Source organism: Oryzias latipes, chromosome 19 (genome assembly GCF_053564925.1).
Source record: "Oryzias latipes strain Hd-rR chromosome 19, Olatipes_Hd-rR_3.1".
NCBI lineage: Eukaryota > Metazoa > Chordata > Actinopteri > Beloniformes > Adrianichthyidae > Oryzias > Oryzias latipes.
This window is the reverse complement of record NC_136255.1, coordinates 8709856-8725394: the sequence shown is the minus strand read 5'-3', so window position 1 is coordinate 8725394 and position 15539 is coordinate 8709856. Positions and strand designations below refer to the sequence as shown.

Here is a 15539-nt window from a genome sequence, read left to right as displayed (position 1 = left end):
CAACACAAGAGGCCTTCAGCTCTCATCTGTCTGCCCAGCTGTTGGACAGGACAAGTTTAAAAAAAAAAAGAAAAGGTGAAAGGAGCCACACGATCCGGAAGCACTTAAAGCTCAAGCTGTACAAAACTGTCAATCATGCCTGAAAATTTTGGGATGTTAAATACCAAAAGGAAAGGGATTGTAGATTAACTTTTAAACAGACATATTTAGTACAATCCCCAAAAAAAGAGAACAGTTCTCACAAAGTGTTCTGGGACGATTTTTCTTATGATGAGGAACTGATGGAATTTTGTTGAATGTTGATTGTCTGATGTTTCCTCTGACTCAGAGTTTGCTTCTTTTTGTAAATCATTTTAGACAAAAGCATTTGCTAAATAACTAAACAGCGTGTCTGGTTAAAATGTAGTGTTTAAAGCTAACCGATCTGACAGCCTGCATTCCACATCTGCTGAGGGTTGTAGTTGGAGGACTGGAGGCGCCGGCCAGATGGGTAAATCCTGCTGAGCTTGTGACTATTGTGGCGCACAAAGAGGACCCCTGGAAAGGTCAGGTGGACAACAGTTAGTCTGGACATTGACACATTCAAAGATTACAAACTTGAGCGCACAAGTGTCTTACCAGAATCCTTAATAAGCTTGAGTGCTTCTCTCTCAGAGAAGGACGACATTTGATACGGTGAGTTTTTGGCAGCTTGATCAAAACCCTTAAAGTGAACGCTGCGAGTGTATACCACCAACTCAGACAGCTCTGGACTCAGCTTTGACACACCAGCCTAGTAACACACAAAACAATCACTGTGGAACAACAGTCACTTCCCTTTGGGCAATCAACTCCTGCAGAACCAACCTTTTTGACATCTTTCTTCTTTTTGGATCTCCCTTCTGCCACACTGGTCTCGTCATCTGAAGAGTTAAGGTCTGAAGAACTGGAGGAACACTCCCCTGCTGACTCCTCCCTCCTCCCCTTCACCAGGATCTTACCCTTCAGATCCTAATTGGTAAGAAACATTGTAAAACACACATGAATGTGGAAACTGGAGTAAAATGAGAGGATGTGTGTTTTGGGAAATGGGAAAAGTGAGCCTGACATATGATCCATCCATTTTCTGGACTCACTTATTCTCGTATGGAGTCATGACGTTGCCAGACCCTGTCCTAGCTCCTGTTTGGCGGAGGCGGACAACACTTTGGATGGTCCGCCAATCCATTACAGAACTCTTACTATATTTGTACATCAAGGAATGAATCTACCATCTAAAGCACAAAAGTGCACCAAGGGTGTACAAAACTGGTTCAGACCTGCTCTCAAAAATACAACAGCTGTGTCGACAGATGCCCCGGAGAGGTTCTGCATGATGAGGCTATTATTCACTTCTCATTTCAGAATAACTTTCCATCCCAGATGCCTGCACGGTGGCGCAGTGGTTGGCGCTCTTGCCTTACAGCAAGAAGGACCCGGTTCAAGTCCCGGCTGGGGGACCTGAACCACAAATTCAATTCTGTGTGGATTTGCATGTTCTCCCCGTGTAGGCGTGGATTTTCTCCAGGGACTCCGGCTTCCTCCCACTGTCCAAGAACATGCTTCATAGGTTAATTGGCAACTCTAAATTGTCCCTGAATAAGAGAGTGAATGGGTGTGTGACTGTGGCCCTGCGACAGACTGGCGGACAGTCCATTCATCGCCAACAAGTGGCCGGGATAGTCTCTGGCAGCCCCGTGACACCGAAAGGGATAAAATGGTAGAAAATGAATGAATGAATGAAAACTTTCCATCCCATAGCCAACTACCCCTTGATGTAGTGTACAGACCAAGGCATGGCTTAATAGGTTAATCGTCTTCGTTTGCCAGCAAGTCTTCTTGCTGTCTTAAGATGCGTTCACTCCGAATTCTTCCATTTGCCACATCTTCTAAGAGCACAAGATCAGCCATTGAGCGTCATTACGCATTGTGATGGGGCATTTTATTTCCATCCATTTAATTGCATCTGACAAGCTACAGATGTCTGTAATAATCGACGTGGAAGTGGGAAATTGTTCAGCGCAAATGTAATTTCTTGTTGCTTTCTGAATGGTTGAGACATACGCCATACATTGTTTTATCAAAAATAAAACAAACTAAAGGCATATGCATGAATCCCATAATTCCGTAGCTTATGAAGAAATGTTTTACTATGAAAACAACTTTCCCCAGTGGACAATTAATACGTATTAATAAGTAGGTTATTTCGTTCTGTAGTTAACAGAACGAAATAATGTACAAAACTGATATTCTCGTCAATGTGTCCGACTGGCGGAGCAGATATAGGTGCAATTAGATAGACAGTCAGACGGACAAACGTATTAATATAGTATAATATATAAATAATATAGTTAATATTATTTATGAGGATGAATTGCACAACATGCCAATATTGTAGAACATATTTCACTTTTCTTTTTGCAAATATGTGTTCATTTGAATATCTGTTGTAATTTTCGTTTGATTTTTTTTTGTTTGTTTCACTGCTGATCGGTCAAACGGGTGTTCGTGTAAGCTGTTAATTGTAAGACTTGCTTTGTGAAGTCTTCATGTTATTTATGAGAGGCAGTATTGTCATTTTCACTTTCACGTGTTTCTTCCATCTGCCGAGTGTCTCGCCATTTCTCATTTCACCCGTTTTTGTGCGTACGCCTGGGTCAGAGCTTGCGTGAAGGACCGCACATTTTCCCGTCAAGTTCGCTTTTTATAAATATCAATTATTGCGTAGAGAGTGGCGTACGCCTTCTTTTGTGCGTACGCATCGTTTATAAATGAGGCCCAGGTCAAGGTCATGAGGCCTTTACAAAGATGAGACACTTAGTATTTTTTAATGCCAACCTTTACTGTGATGAAAAATCACAGACAGTGGGTGTGCGTCTGCAGACTGCAGCCAGGGGCTTCTCCCCATAAGAGACTTTGGTCTGCGTTCACAGCCTCAGACATGCCCCCTCCGCGCGTTCACGCTGCTCTCCTCCTTCCCACTCTCACATCCCGACGGTGTTATAGGCATCACGACAATCTTAGAACATTAGTTATTTTACAAAACCTCAGAGAGTCGCAGTACAGAGATGAAAGAGCCGCATGGGGCTCCGGTGTGGCAGGTTGCCAACCACTGGGGTAGGGAAAAATTTGGATTTGACCTAAGTGTTGGTTTTTGTTAATAAACCTCAAGTCTTAGGTTCTCCTGGGTTTATCTCCATTGGCTATCCCTAACAGACAACTCTGAAAAGTCTAAATTAAAACTGCAAATTGAGGTTTGAAAGCCTCAATTTGCATGAATAAACAAAACAAAAAACAATAACAAAAAAGCTGAGAAAAGTTCAGAATCCAAAGCAGTCGCTTATATATTTAAACATATTATTCATTTGGAAACAGTTTTAGGCTTATAGGTTTTTTTGTTCAAATTTTCAACATTTCTTAATATAATGTAACACCCCAGGAACTTCAAGACAAACATGGAATAAATAACTTCTTGGAATATCAGCAATTTGAACCTATTATTACAAAAAAGTTAAATACTAAAACAACGATTTAAAGTCACCAGAAGTGTCTCTGATTAATTTTTCAATGAACAAAGTTCTCTCCAAAACATACAAACTTTTATGCAACCTAGATGATAATATTTCACTTCCGATAACAAAATGGGATGCAGATTTGAGCATCAACACAGATGAAAGCTTCTGGTCACAAATGTATCTTAACACCTTTAAACCTTGTGCTATTTTAGATGACATCACCCCTACATTGACGTGTTCTCCTTAGCATGACAAAGGTGGATAAAGGTGGAAAAATTTCATGTAATTCATGGACACCAGTGAAGATCACAAATCGTTGAAGAAAAAAGGTTTAGCGCACTGTCTAGTGGGTCTAGATGACCCAACTCCCAACGTTAAAGTACCTAGGATAGCACAAGGGTTACACTGACAAAAAGTCCAAATTTGCAGCTAATCCATTTCAAAACTCTTCACATAATTTACTACACTGGACAGAGGATGTTCAAGATGCGTCTCAGTAACTATATCAGCTTGGAAAAAATGTCAGCCCAAAGTTCAAGTAACTTTGAAAGAATTCAGTCTCTCTGGTCTCCCATAGCTAACTCCATGACTTAGGGGGTGGGGTGCCTGGTCGTCACTGCTCCTTGTCTGTCTGCCGTGGTTTGGAGGTGGGGATCAGGTCCTTCCAGTGTCCAGTGGGGGGGGTGCCTGGGTGGGGCTGGCTGGGGTGCTGCGTGGTCATGTGTGTGGGGTTTGTGGTTGGATGTCTTTTTAATAATAATAATAAATTTTATTTGTTAGGCGCCTTACAAGGAACCCAAGGTCGCTGTGAATAAAAGTGAAAATAAAAATAACATAAAAGCAATAGAATGCACAATATAATATACATATAAATAGGCCAGAAATAGGAAGTTATCGGAGGGAATAGGCTAGTTGGAAAAGATGAGTTTTTAGTTTTTTGGCGAATTGTGAGAGAGACTCGATGTTTCGGAGGTCCGGAGGTAGAGAGTTCCAGAGCCGGGGGGCATAGCAGCTGAATGCTCTGCCCCCCATAGTGACAAGGCGAGCAGTGGGGACATCCAGATGAAGGGAGGAGAAGGATCTGAGGGTACGGGTGGGAATGGCCACATGAACAAGATCTGATAGATATGATGGAGCAAGGTTGTGGATGGATTTAAAAGTCAGAATAAGTATTTTGTGTGTAATCCGGTGTGTGATTGGTAGCCAGTGGAGCTGCTGCAGAACAGGTGTGATGTGTTGGGAGGAAGGTGTTTGAGAGATAATTCTGGCAGCTGAGTTCTGAACATACTGTAGTTTACGTAGAGTTTTTTTAGGAAAACCAAAAAGAAGGGAGTTGCAATAATCCAGGCGGGAAGTGAAAAGACTGTGAACCAGAACGGCTGTGGAATGCGGACTGAGGGAAGGGCGAAGACGACGGATGCTGCGAAGGTGGAAATAGGCAGACCGGGTGATGCTATTGATGTGAGAAGTGAAGGAGAAGGTGCTGTTCAGGATGACATCCAGACTCTTAACCTGAGGGGAAGGGGAAATGGAGGAGGTTTCAAAGGGAATTGAGAAGTTCTGGATGCTGTTAATAACGGATTTGGTGCCGATCAGGAGAAGTTCAGATTTATCGTTGTTTAGTTTTAAGAAATTAGTAGTGAACCAGGATTTTATTGCAAGAAGGCAGTCGGTGAGGGAAGTGGGACGTAGAGAGGAATTTGGCTTGGTGGAGATGTAGAGCTGAGTATCGTCTGCATAACAATGGAAGTGAATCTTGTATTTATGGAGGATTTGACCAAGAGGGAGAAGGTAGATGATAAATAGCAGGGGTCCCAGGACGGAGCCCTGGGGAACACCTGTAGTGACAGGAACTGTATGGGAAGTGAACTGTTTTAATTGAATAAATTGGGTGCGACCAGAGAGTTAAGAGTGAAACCAGTTGAGAGGTATGTTTTTGATACCTATGGCGGACAGTCTGTCTAGGAGGATGGTATGGGAGACTGTATCGAAAGCTGAGCTCAAATCAAGTAGGAGGAGAATGGAAAGTAGCCCGGAGTCAGCAGCGAGGAGGAGATCATTGGAGATTTTAAGGAGAGCCGTTTCTTTGCTGTGACGGGGACGGAAGCCAGACTGGAATTGTTCATATAGGTTATTCTGTGATAGATGTATGCGGAGTTGTTCTGCAACAGTTTTTTCAAGGATTTTAGAGATGAACGGAGAGCTGATAGCAGGGAGAGGCACGCGGGGCGGCTTCAATAAACACTCCGATCTTCTGCCGGGAACTTGACGTACCGCGGGGCAGAGACTGATGACAGACTGAGAGTTCGCGCCAGCGTTGCCAGATATAGTCACAGGTTTCCAGCCGAAAAGTCATCTGAAAACCGCCAGACCCAGCCAAAAACCGCCCAACACAGCTTTTGTTGATGTTTTTTCTTCATACTGGACTGATTAAATAAAATATTTTTCTAAATAAAAGATAGTTCAGACTAAAAATAAAATGTGTACAATATTGAATATTTCTTCAGCAGGCCGCCTTCTTCCATTCATTTTCTTAACCCGCTCTATCCCCGCTATAACCTGCGTCCGGCTCTTTCATCCTTGTGCTGCGCTGGAGCGACCCGACTATCGTATTTTGCGCTCTCTGTGTAGGACACACTGAGGAGCGCGGGGGAAACCAACTCTCAGCTGCAGAGGATATGAACAGGTAGAGAGGCGGAGGAGGGGCTTTGGCTTCAAACTCTGTCAGAGAGATGACGGGCGTCAGATTGAGACGCGGCTTTCCCTGCAGGAGTTGAAGCAGAGACTTTCTCTGGGATGATTTTATGAACTCACACATGGAAACATGATTACCAAGTAGAACTCTTCAAAATAATAATCCTGATCTCTCCACAATCTCAGTGTCTACCATGCATTGATAAACACATCGCTCCATGCAGCGATCAGACCAGAACCAGTAACTCCTCCCAACGCGGCCGCGGTATCATCCTTTAAAGAACATAATGTGCATTTGCAGCGATGTATGCTTCACACGATGTCCGATTGGCCAATCTTCATGTCAATCAAGTCCCGTACTTCTCAGTGAGGATTTTGATTGGCTGGTGGATTTTAAAGAAGTAATTTTTTTTTTTAATCTTTTCTGGCCCGCGATCTACACTCATGTCATTGAAGATCGACCGGTAGATCGCGATCGACGTAATGAGCACCTTTGAATAATATATACATGCATAATATATATAATGATGTCAAAACGGGTTGTGGCTCCGGGAGCTTTCTTTATGCTGCTTCATGGTTTAACCCCCCCCCCCCCCTTTCTATAATCACCCTCCTATCCCCCCCCTCTCTAACATCACTCTCTCTTCTTCCCTGCTTTCCTTTTCCATCCGGTCCAACACAAAAGATTTTCAAATATGATTCAAATGAATAAAGTTTGGCCCTTACAAAAAGGGTTTATTCAGACATTTTTCTGGTCTGTCTGAAGATTCATAACCCCTGTTGTTAAAATAAAATACGTCCAACACAAGATGCCTTCAGCTCTCATCTGTTTGCCCAGCTGTTGGAAAAGACAAGTTAAAAAAAAACATTTCTTAATATATTTTTGGGAATTTTCTGTATTTATTTTAGGTTTACAATGTGCCTTTCCAAGTTTCAAACTGTTAAATAATCACTTTTTTTTCCAAATTTATAATCTGGGTCTTTATTTACTTTAATCTGATACTCATTTGATTTGGTTCCCACTCTGCAGACTTGTGTCAGAGTCAAGGCAGGACAGGTTAATACATTGTTCCTGGTAGTCTGGCCATTACCCAACAGGGAAGTTTTGTTACTATCAGTAGCTGTGTTTACATGGACACAAGTAACTGGAATACACACCTGATCAGAATAAAAATGTAAACAGGCCATTTGGAATACTCTGACTCCATCAGACTTATTTGGAGCAGAATTTCCTAGCGATCGAAATGGGAGGGTTATTATATCCTGTAGTTTCGTGGTTGCGAGCAGGGGAGGGTGCTTTGTTACAGTGTGCGCTCTGGAGCAGGCTTCGGACCGCAGTCCATCCGGCTTCTGTGGGTGAGCCAGCTGCTGGACTCAAGAAAACGTTATTTCTCAGGAAAACTGTGTCTCTGAGCAGCTTCAGAACTGTGTGTGAGCCGCCGGAGGCGGCTATTGAATGCGGAACTGCCCCTATGTGCAGTCCTGAGAAACCATGCAAACAATCACATGAATTTGTGTTACCAACAGTGTCCAGAAAAAATAAAAGCTGATGTTACTCCCACATATTTACGTACGTGAAGATGCACATTGCAGCATTGACAGCACTGATTTTAAGTACATCCAAAGCTTAAAGCTGTTGGCACGTATTAGCCTAATCCTAACCCTTCTTAGGTTAGGATTAGGCAATTAAGTACTGGTTGTACGTAATTTAGAAAATTATTAGTGAACAGGCAAGTAAAAATAATGAAACTAATAATAAAAGCACGTTTAGAAGATCATCTCACTCTATGCCACAGCTTTGTTTGTTTCTAACAGAACTCGCTATTTCTTCTTTTAGGACTGTTTCCGGGATTTAAGATAGTTTTGTGCATGTCAAAATGATTAATTCTGATTGAAAGTTTGCCGTATGTAAACTTTTGTTGCAATCGGATAAAGTTTTTCAGGGCTCATGTAGTTTGATCTTTGATCCTATCAAAGACAATTTGTATATAGCTAGCGTTTAGATATGTGTAAATGGGTAAACATCGTCACTGCTCTGAGGATTTTGTAAATGAGTTAATGCCCCCTCCCCTGTCTCTATGGGCAACACACACCTCTGGGGAAGGAAGGCATTTGGACTTCTCTGTGCTGAGAGGCCGCTGCAGTAGTTTCTCCCCAAGAATGGAGCGCAGGTGTCGGGCCATAACAGCTTGTTGTTCCACAGAGCAGTGGTTCTCCAGAGAGAGGATCAGAGGAAAGGGGGACGCCTGCAAGGAGGGGGTGCATCAGCAGCTGCTCATATTCATTTCCTGTCTTACAGATGTCACTAACATTGAAGGCGTTCTCATTGATGGTATTGATGACTTCAACAAAGGGCACTCTGGAGGTCAGGGTGTGTCCATGGTAGATGACAGGCTCCCCTCCATCTCCATCCCAGCAGTCTAGCTCTACACAGCGACAGCCATGGTTCAGAGCTCTGAAGGAACAAAGAGCCAAACCATCATTCAGAGGAGATGCAGCCCTCAACCACAGATACAATTCATTAAAGCTACGGTACAAGCTTCACGTTTTTTGTTTCATCTCGATTTTCATTGATAAATTTCACCTGCATACTTTTTTTGATCCGGCGCTCCTCTTTCAGGTATAGGAAGTCCTGAAGCATAAAGTCAGATTATGTTTTCTGACCGGTGAGGGATTACCGTATGTATGGCTCCGTGCTGCTGTCCCCGGTCATCTGGTCCTTGATAAGGTAGGTGTTGTGAGATGAAGAGATGAAGTAGTGAGCCAATGGCTGCGTCATGTCCTGGTAGACCCGGGCGTGATCTGGATTTATTACATAGTTCTGCTTGGACAGCATGTACCTATTAAACCCATCAGGGGTCATCAGATGGCTCTTCTGGGCTGCAGTAAAAGACAAAGATGTTGAGCAAGCCTGTCAATCAAATCAAATCAGATCAGATCAATCTTTATTCATATAGCATTTTTCATACTTAATGTAACACAAAATGCTGTTGGAACTGCAGTTGAATCAAAACATTACTTATCCTACCCCACTCGTTGAGCTCGTAGGTAAGGATGAGGCTCTGGGCGTGAGTCACAGAGCAGTCCTCCTCCTGCTCCTTCAGGAAGTCCCTTAGGTCATCAGTGGAGAGCACAAAGCCGTCGGCCGAGTGGTGGTTGAAAATTGCGTCCAGTTCTGGTCTTCGTAACAGCTCCCTGCAGAAGACTCTAATCTCTTTATTGTCCAGGCGGCCATCAGCGGAGCGATCACATTTCTGACGGAGCAGAACTACGTCAGGACAAAGTATCTTTCACAGGAAAGCAGTTTCACATAATGCTGATGTACCTGGAAAAGGCTGCGGGCGTACTGATCGCTCTGGTCCACGTTGATCATGCGCAGCAGTCTTTGCACCTCCTCGTAGCTCATCTTGTCGTCATGGTTCTCGTCTGCCCGGTTCAGGTAAGCATGAATCCAAGTAAAAGGTCAAGGAATAATAATCTCCTAATCAGAAAGGACAGATTTGTAACCATGAAAACACAAATTTCCTCTAAAGGCTTGATCATTTCACAGAGGAATGAACAAAGGCAAGCAGGAAAAGGATATTGGTCTAGTTTCTCCTTGTGGGTCATTTTGTCCATCCGCTCCTGCAGGGTCCTGATGCCACGGACCCACTGCTGGGCCTCCTCCTCGCTCTGACACAGGAGGACTAGACTCTTGCGTGGCCCCTTGAAGACCACAGTCAAACCCTGCTTTGTGGATTCTGAGCCCATCTTGTGGCGCACTGTCTCCAACTGGCAGCCTTCACGAACACACTCTACGTCCATGATGGAGACTGAGGAGCAGATAAAGATCATTAGAAAAGCAGAACTCTGTCAGCGAGGTTTCCTTTCTGAAGCTCCTGCACTGATAAGTAAACAGGACCTGCACATTAAGCAATCCAAACCAGAGCAATTAAATAAGATCATTATCCATAGTTCACTGTGGAGGAGTTGAGTCTTATATGCCAAACACCAAATACTTTAGGCAGATTTTGGCAGATCAAGCTGGATGAGGAAAGACAGACAAGTGAGACTACCTGATATACAGAGAATACATTCAAAGCAATACCAAACCGAAATGTACCGAACCGAGCCCTATGAATTTCTGAATTTAACCGAATTGTGATTTTAGGCATATCGTTACAACCCATACTATTTACAATTCAAAACTTTATTAAAACTGACGTTTTTTTTACCTTTGCTTTATGTAAGTCTTTAAAAGTTTAATGACCTAAAAAATCATGGAGTCTATTGGCATTAAAGTTTGGTGTGAATGCTTAAGGCACTAACAGCCCACTCTCAGTGGTCACGGCTTGCCCCATATGGAGAAGGCCGCATTCCGTCGCATGCTCATTTTTAAATCTTCGTTCGGATTTCAGTACAAAACTTGGTGTGCATCTAAATTTAAAATATTGACATAAATATATTCAAATAAGGAAACATGAAATAAAATGTCTATGCTCATTCTCCTTCTATCAGGGCCTTATTTGTCTGTGGAAAACAGTGATAGAGCTAGAAGATTGTATGTAGGAGGGGGGCAGAAAAATTTGGAAGGGTGGCAAATGAGAACAGCAAAGTTGAAAGCCATTACAAGTAAAAGGATTCAAAATGCATATATATATAAAAATGACAGTCAAAACATAATATTTTCTTTTAAAAATATTGCTTATTCTCCCCTAACTGCTCTTGAACGTCTGCATTTTGATTATCAACTTTCAAGCTTTTTGCTGAAGCTGGGGACCAGCAGGTTCTGAGATAAACTAAAAAGTCCAGATCTAAGGTCCTTGTGAAGCCACAGATCTTTAAAAGATTATTATGATTATTGTTTATGTTCAATAAACTTTATCATAAATTAGAGGACAGCTTCCACTTAGACATGTTTGTTTCTGATCTTTTTGTGACCACTTACAGGTTTCTGTGACAGTTTGCACCTGTATTCTTCACCTCCATCTTCTTCAAAGACAAAATAAAGTCCTGCCCCTCCACACCTGCCCTGAAATCTGTTAACCAACTCCATCCTTTTTTTTATAGTTTGATTGCAATATGGCCTCAGCATTGACTCTCAGGTGACACACGCGTATGTGGTAAACGGCAGAAACAGACGCCTTACAGGTATGTTGCTCTTTAGCCCGGTTTTTTAATTTGTGTGACTGGCACCAGATAGTGACTCCATCCTCCAGCAGCCGCAGAGTCCTGTGCTTCTGCCGATGTCGGGAGCGAACCTTAACGAGACAGAGGGACGGATTAGATCTCCATCTATCAGGACCGTGCTCAGCCTAACAGAGCTTCACTGTCTGTACCTTCACCATGCTGGAGCCCTGCAGCATCTTCTTCACATCCTCATCCTCCTGGATTCCTGCACAACAAGACATGCTGTCAGCCCACTTACAGTCAAAAGGCCAAAAGTAGTTTATGAATCAGAACAGTATCATAAGAGGCCGCAACAGAGGTCCTGATGCAGAACACAAGAGAAACATCAATAATTTGATAGCCATGCAACCTTAATAAAACATGCATTCAAAATTCATGTTTGTGTTCTTTTAAACTACATTCACACCGTCCTCAGCAATGTGGGTTCAAGTGACCACTTTCTACGACAAGTCTATGTAAACCTGCATTCAAAATGTACACACTCAAGCAAAGCTACGCAACTGTTTTGGGGCTCTAAGTACTAAACGTGTTACAAGTTAAACCAGGTCCAACTTTAACCATTCCAAGACTCAGATTTGGTACTAAGGTCTGGTTGGCAATTAATATTTACAGATTGTGTGGAATTATATGACACCAAGCCTTTAGCGCATTTTTAAACGTGTGTCACATGACTGGTGCGTACATAGCATTAGAGGGCTCTTGAATTATTGCTCCTCCCGAACAAGAATGTATCATAATAATCCTCGCATTTCCCATTTACATGTTCAATCACAAATGGAGCAAACTGTTAATGAACTTTTAAATTCTTTTTTTTCAACCCCTGTGCTATCCAGGCACTTTAACATTGGGAGTTGAGTCATCTAAACCCACTAGACAGTGCGCTGAACCTTTTTTCTTTAATGATTTGTGATCTTCACTGGTGTCCATGGATTACATGAAATCCTCTTCACCTTTATCCACCTTTGTCATGGTAGTGATAACACATCAATGTAAAGGTGGGGTCATAGGGTAGCACAAGGGTTAATATTTCACCTGACAAACAAGAATCACCCTGAAGTAGTTTGTGTGCACTTTTACTGTGAACGCTGCGGGCTAATGTCTACTGCTGCGCAGCTCATGCTATCAATTATCGTCATTTTCCAGGTAAGAATCAATTCTGTGATCTTTTTTTTTCAGTCACATGATTCTGAGGGTGTTAATTTGCTAAAAGTGTTAGTTTGATAAGATGATTGCCGCTATTTTAAACTTGTGCATGCGCATTAGAAACCCGACAAAGACGAACTTCCTTCACATGAATAGCCATTCCTGTTTTCGGTGACAACATGACAGAAGAAGCTCCGAGCCAGCCTGAATGATGCTGTGATTTATACAGTAATTATATGGAATCAGTGTTGCTAAAATATACGTAAGATTGAAATCAGTAAACAAGTTAATATAGGAAACAATATAATTAAAGTGCATTGTAAATTTTTGAACCATCTACTGACACTTAAGTGATGAACTTTAAAAGTACATAAATCTTAGTTAAATTCAAATGTGTTATTTCTGCAGGTGAATGTTTTGAAGCGACGTTCCAGAGAAGTTTGTGCTGTGCCAGAAGAATGGATGGCCACCTTAGTGTATTCAGGGGAAAATTTACACAAACACAACATAGGAATCCTAATAAGAGAGCAACAGCCCCCTGCAGATGGTGCGCACAGACTTAGCAAGACCAATAGCAAATGAGTCTATTGATGGATACAAATATGTACAGACATTTACTGTTGACTCCTTGAAAACAGAATTTGTGTATTTTTTGAAAGCAAAATGTGATGCACTGCACACAACAGAGACATTTTTAACTGATATTTACCGTTTTGGGAAAGTAAAATGCATGGGATCTAGTAACGCTAGGGGGTTTAAATGCACAGACTTTCAAACTTTGTTGAGGAAAAATGGTATTAAGCATGAGACATCAGACATCAAACATTCACCTCATCAGAACAGCACGGTCAAGAGAGGCTGGCGTACTCTTTTTGAGATTGGCAGGTGTATGCTAATCAAAAGTCAGTTACCCAAAACCCTGTGGAACTATGCTGTTCAAAAAGCAGCTGTAGTGCAAAACAAATGCTTTAATAAGGAAACAGGAAAGACTCCTTCCCAAATGCTAACAGGAAGAAAGCCAGACAGACCTGTCAAAAATGCAAAACTTTTGGTCTGCCTGTTATACATACAAAGAGGACAGGGGAAAGTCTGATTCAAAGTGTGACCGAGGATTCTTTGCTGGTTGTGACAAAAACAGTCCAGCCTATTTGGTTTATAATCCTAACACTGAAAAAGTTCAGAGACATCAACTAGTCAAATCTGTGAGCAAGACGAGCGCAGAAAGGCAAATACAGACAGGTGAAGTTGAACCAAATGATTATTCCTGACACTAACACACACAAAGTTAACAGAGACGTCAAGGAAGTTCAGGAGCAAGCAGTAAAAGACAAAAAATCCCACAGAGACACATTTGATGAGTATGACCAAAAAGAGCCAGGTGTGGTAGGTGATGCATGTGTCAGTGAAAGATACCCTACAACCTTGTAGGTGAAAACCCAGTCACCTAAAGGATTTCGTAACTGGCACAACTAAGGTTTATAGTCACATTGATAACTGTTGTGGAGCAGTATGCTGTTTCCCACAAACATTCAAAGAATCTGTACAACACTAGATTAAAGCCATGGATGAAGAAATTCAGTCATTGAGAGAGAACAACAACCTTTACTAGTCTGCCAAAGGGCAGGAAAACAGTGTGAGGTAAATGGGCATATTCTGTGTAAAGTGACATTGATGGTAAAAGCACCAAGCCAAATTTGAAGCTAAGGGCTACGCTGTAAATAACATTTCAAGGGTGCAGTAAATATGACCTAAAATATGGGTATGAATTCATAATAAAATCGGTGAATATCATTGTGAAGACTATTTGAGTTCACTGCAACAAATTTTGTAAATACTAATCTAACAACATTTGTGGAAAATGAACATTCAAAAAAAAGTAGATGTATTCAAAATAAATAAATGTTCAGTTAACAAAATAAATCATTTCAAATGTTTTCATTTTAAATAGAATTGTCATCAACTTCTTTGAGAATGAACTACGAACTTAAATTAGTTTAAATAATTGCAATAATTATAGAATTTACTAAATTGTATTAGAAATCCACCTAAACTTAAACAATTTACCTAAACAAGCAGAAGTGGTGTTTAGGTGGATAGAGACAGATTGACTGACAGCGGGATGAGCGGGTCCGCGACACAACCGTCAACCTGATACTACGGTAAGTACTAATATTTACTTAGCCTCCTTAGTTTACGAAGCCAAGCATAAGCATAAGCATACAATATCAATTCATTCAGAAATGAAATATGTCTCTCACGAACATATATTTTCACAGTAAAAACTAGTTTGCTCATCAATTTCCTCTCTGATTAACATTTGACTTTTATTTTATTGGCTATATTATTGGCTTTAATTTTTGTTTTTTATGTATGAAAAAGACTTACAATTCTAATATCCATAAATAACAGCGTGGATACATGCGCACTGACTGACGCAAAGCCTTTTCTGCTTTCAGGAAAACATAACGGTCACTCGAGGTTGCGCACGCGCGGCACACTCGAACCCTTACCTAAGTTTCTCAGGGGGTCTATGGCCGTCGTCCCGGACGTCCCGGCGTCTTTCTTCCTGGCTCCCAGCATGGCGCGTGATCGTCGAAGACAGGAGCACAGAGGAGGAGACCTCTATGTGCGTGAACCTTTATCCTGCGAGAGGCTCCAGGAGCGCGCACGCCCATTCCTAAACCCGATGACGTCACAGAGCAGGAATTGAGGGGGAAAAAAAAAACTCAGCTGTACGTTATTGTACGGAGCCATCCAGGGGCCAGTGGTTAAAAAGAAAAAAATCTGATAAACTGGATTAGTAAGCTTTGTTGTTTACATTGGGACCTCCAAATTCTTCTATGGATTTATCGAGACCAATCATCATCGTGCACGTAATCGGCCGATTAAATAGTATGACGTCATCATTAGTCGCAGACGACCGAACAAGCCTGCGACTAATGATACGTCACACGTAAGAGTGTGACGTCACTGATAGATGCTAACAACATTTAGTCATGC

General features: G+C 41.9%; 1 protein-coding gene across 1 annotated transcript in view; it reads right to left on the bottom strand.

Moving 5' to 3' along the window:
* Nucleotides 1–15187, bottom strand: part of LOC101172720 (1-phosphatidylinositol 4,5-bisphosphate phosphodiesterase delta-3-A-like) — a 32512-nt gene extending 17325 nt beyond the window's left edge. Inside the window, exons 1-12 of the mRNA XM_004086843.5 lie at nucleotides 15050–15187; nucleotides 11546–11601; nucleotides 11356–11467; nucleotides 9811–10039; nucleotides 9553–9682; nucleotides 9256–9481; nucleotides 8906–9107; nucleotides 8538–8682; nucleotides 8321–8473; nucleotides 847–990; nucleotides 619–772; nucleotides 421–537 (exon numbers count right to left, since the gene is read on the bottom strand). Coding sequence (XP_004086891.1) covers nucleotides 421–537; nucleotides 619–772; nucleotides 847–990; nucleotides 8321–8473; nucleotides 8538–8682; nucleotides 8906–9107; nucleotides 9256–9481; nucleotides 9553–9682; nucleotides 9811–10039; nucleotides 11356–11467; nucleotides 11546–11601; nucleotides 15050–15119 — 1738 coding nt within the window. The 5' untranslated portion in view covers nucleotides 15120–15187. The remainder of the gene's footprint in view (nucleotides 1–420; nucleotides 538–618; nucleotides 773–846; nucleotides 991–8320; nucleotides 8474–8537; nucleotides 8683–8905; nucleotides 9108–9255; nucleotides 9482–9552; nucleotides 9683–9810; nucleotides 10040–11355; nucleotides 11468–11545; nucleotides 11602–15049) is intronic.
* Nucleotides 15188–15539: the final 352 nt, after the last annotated feature.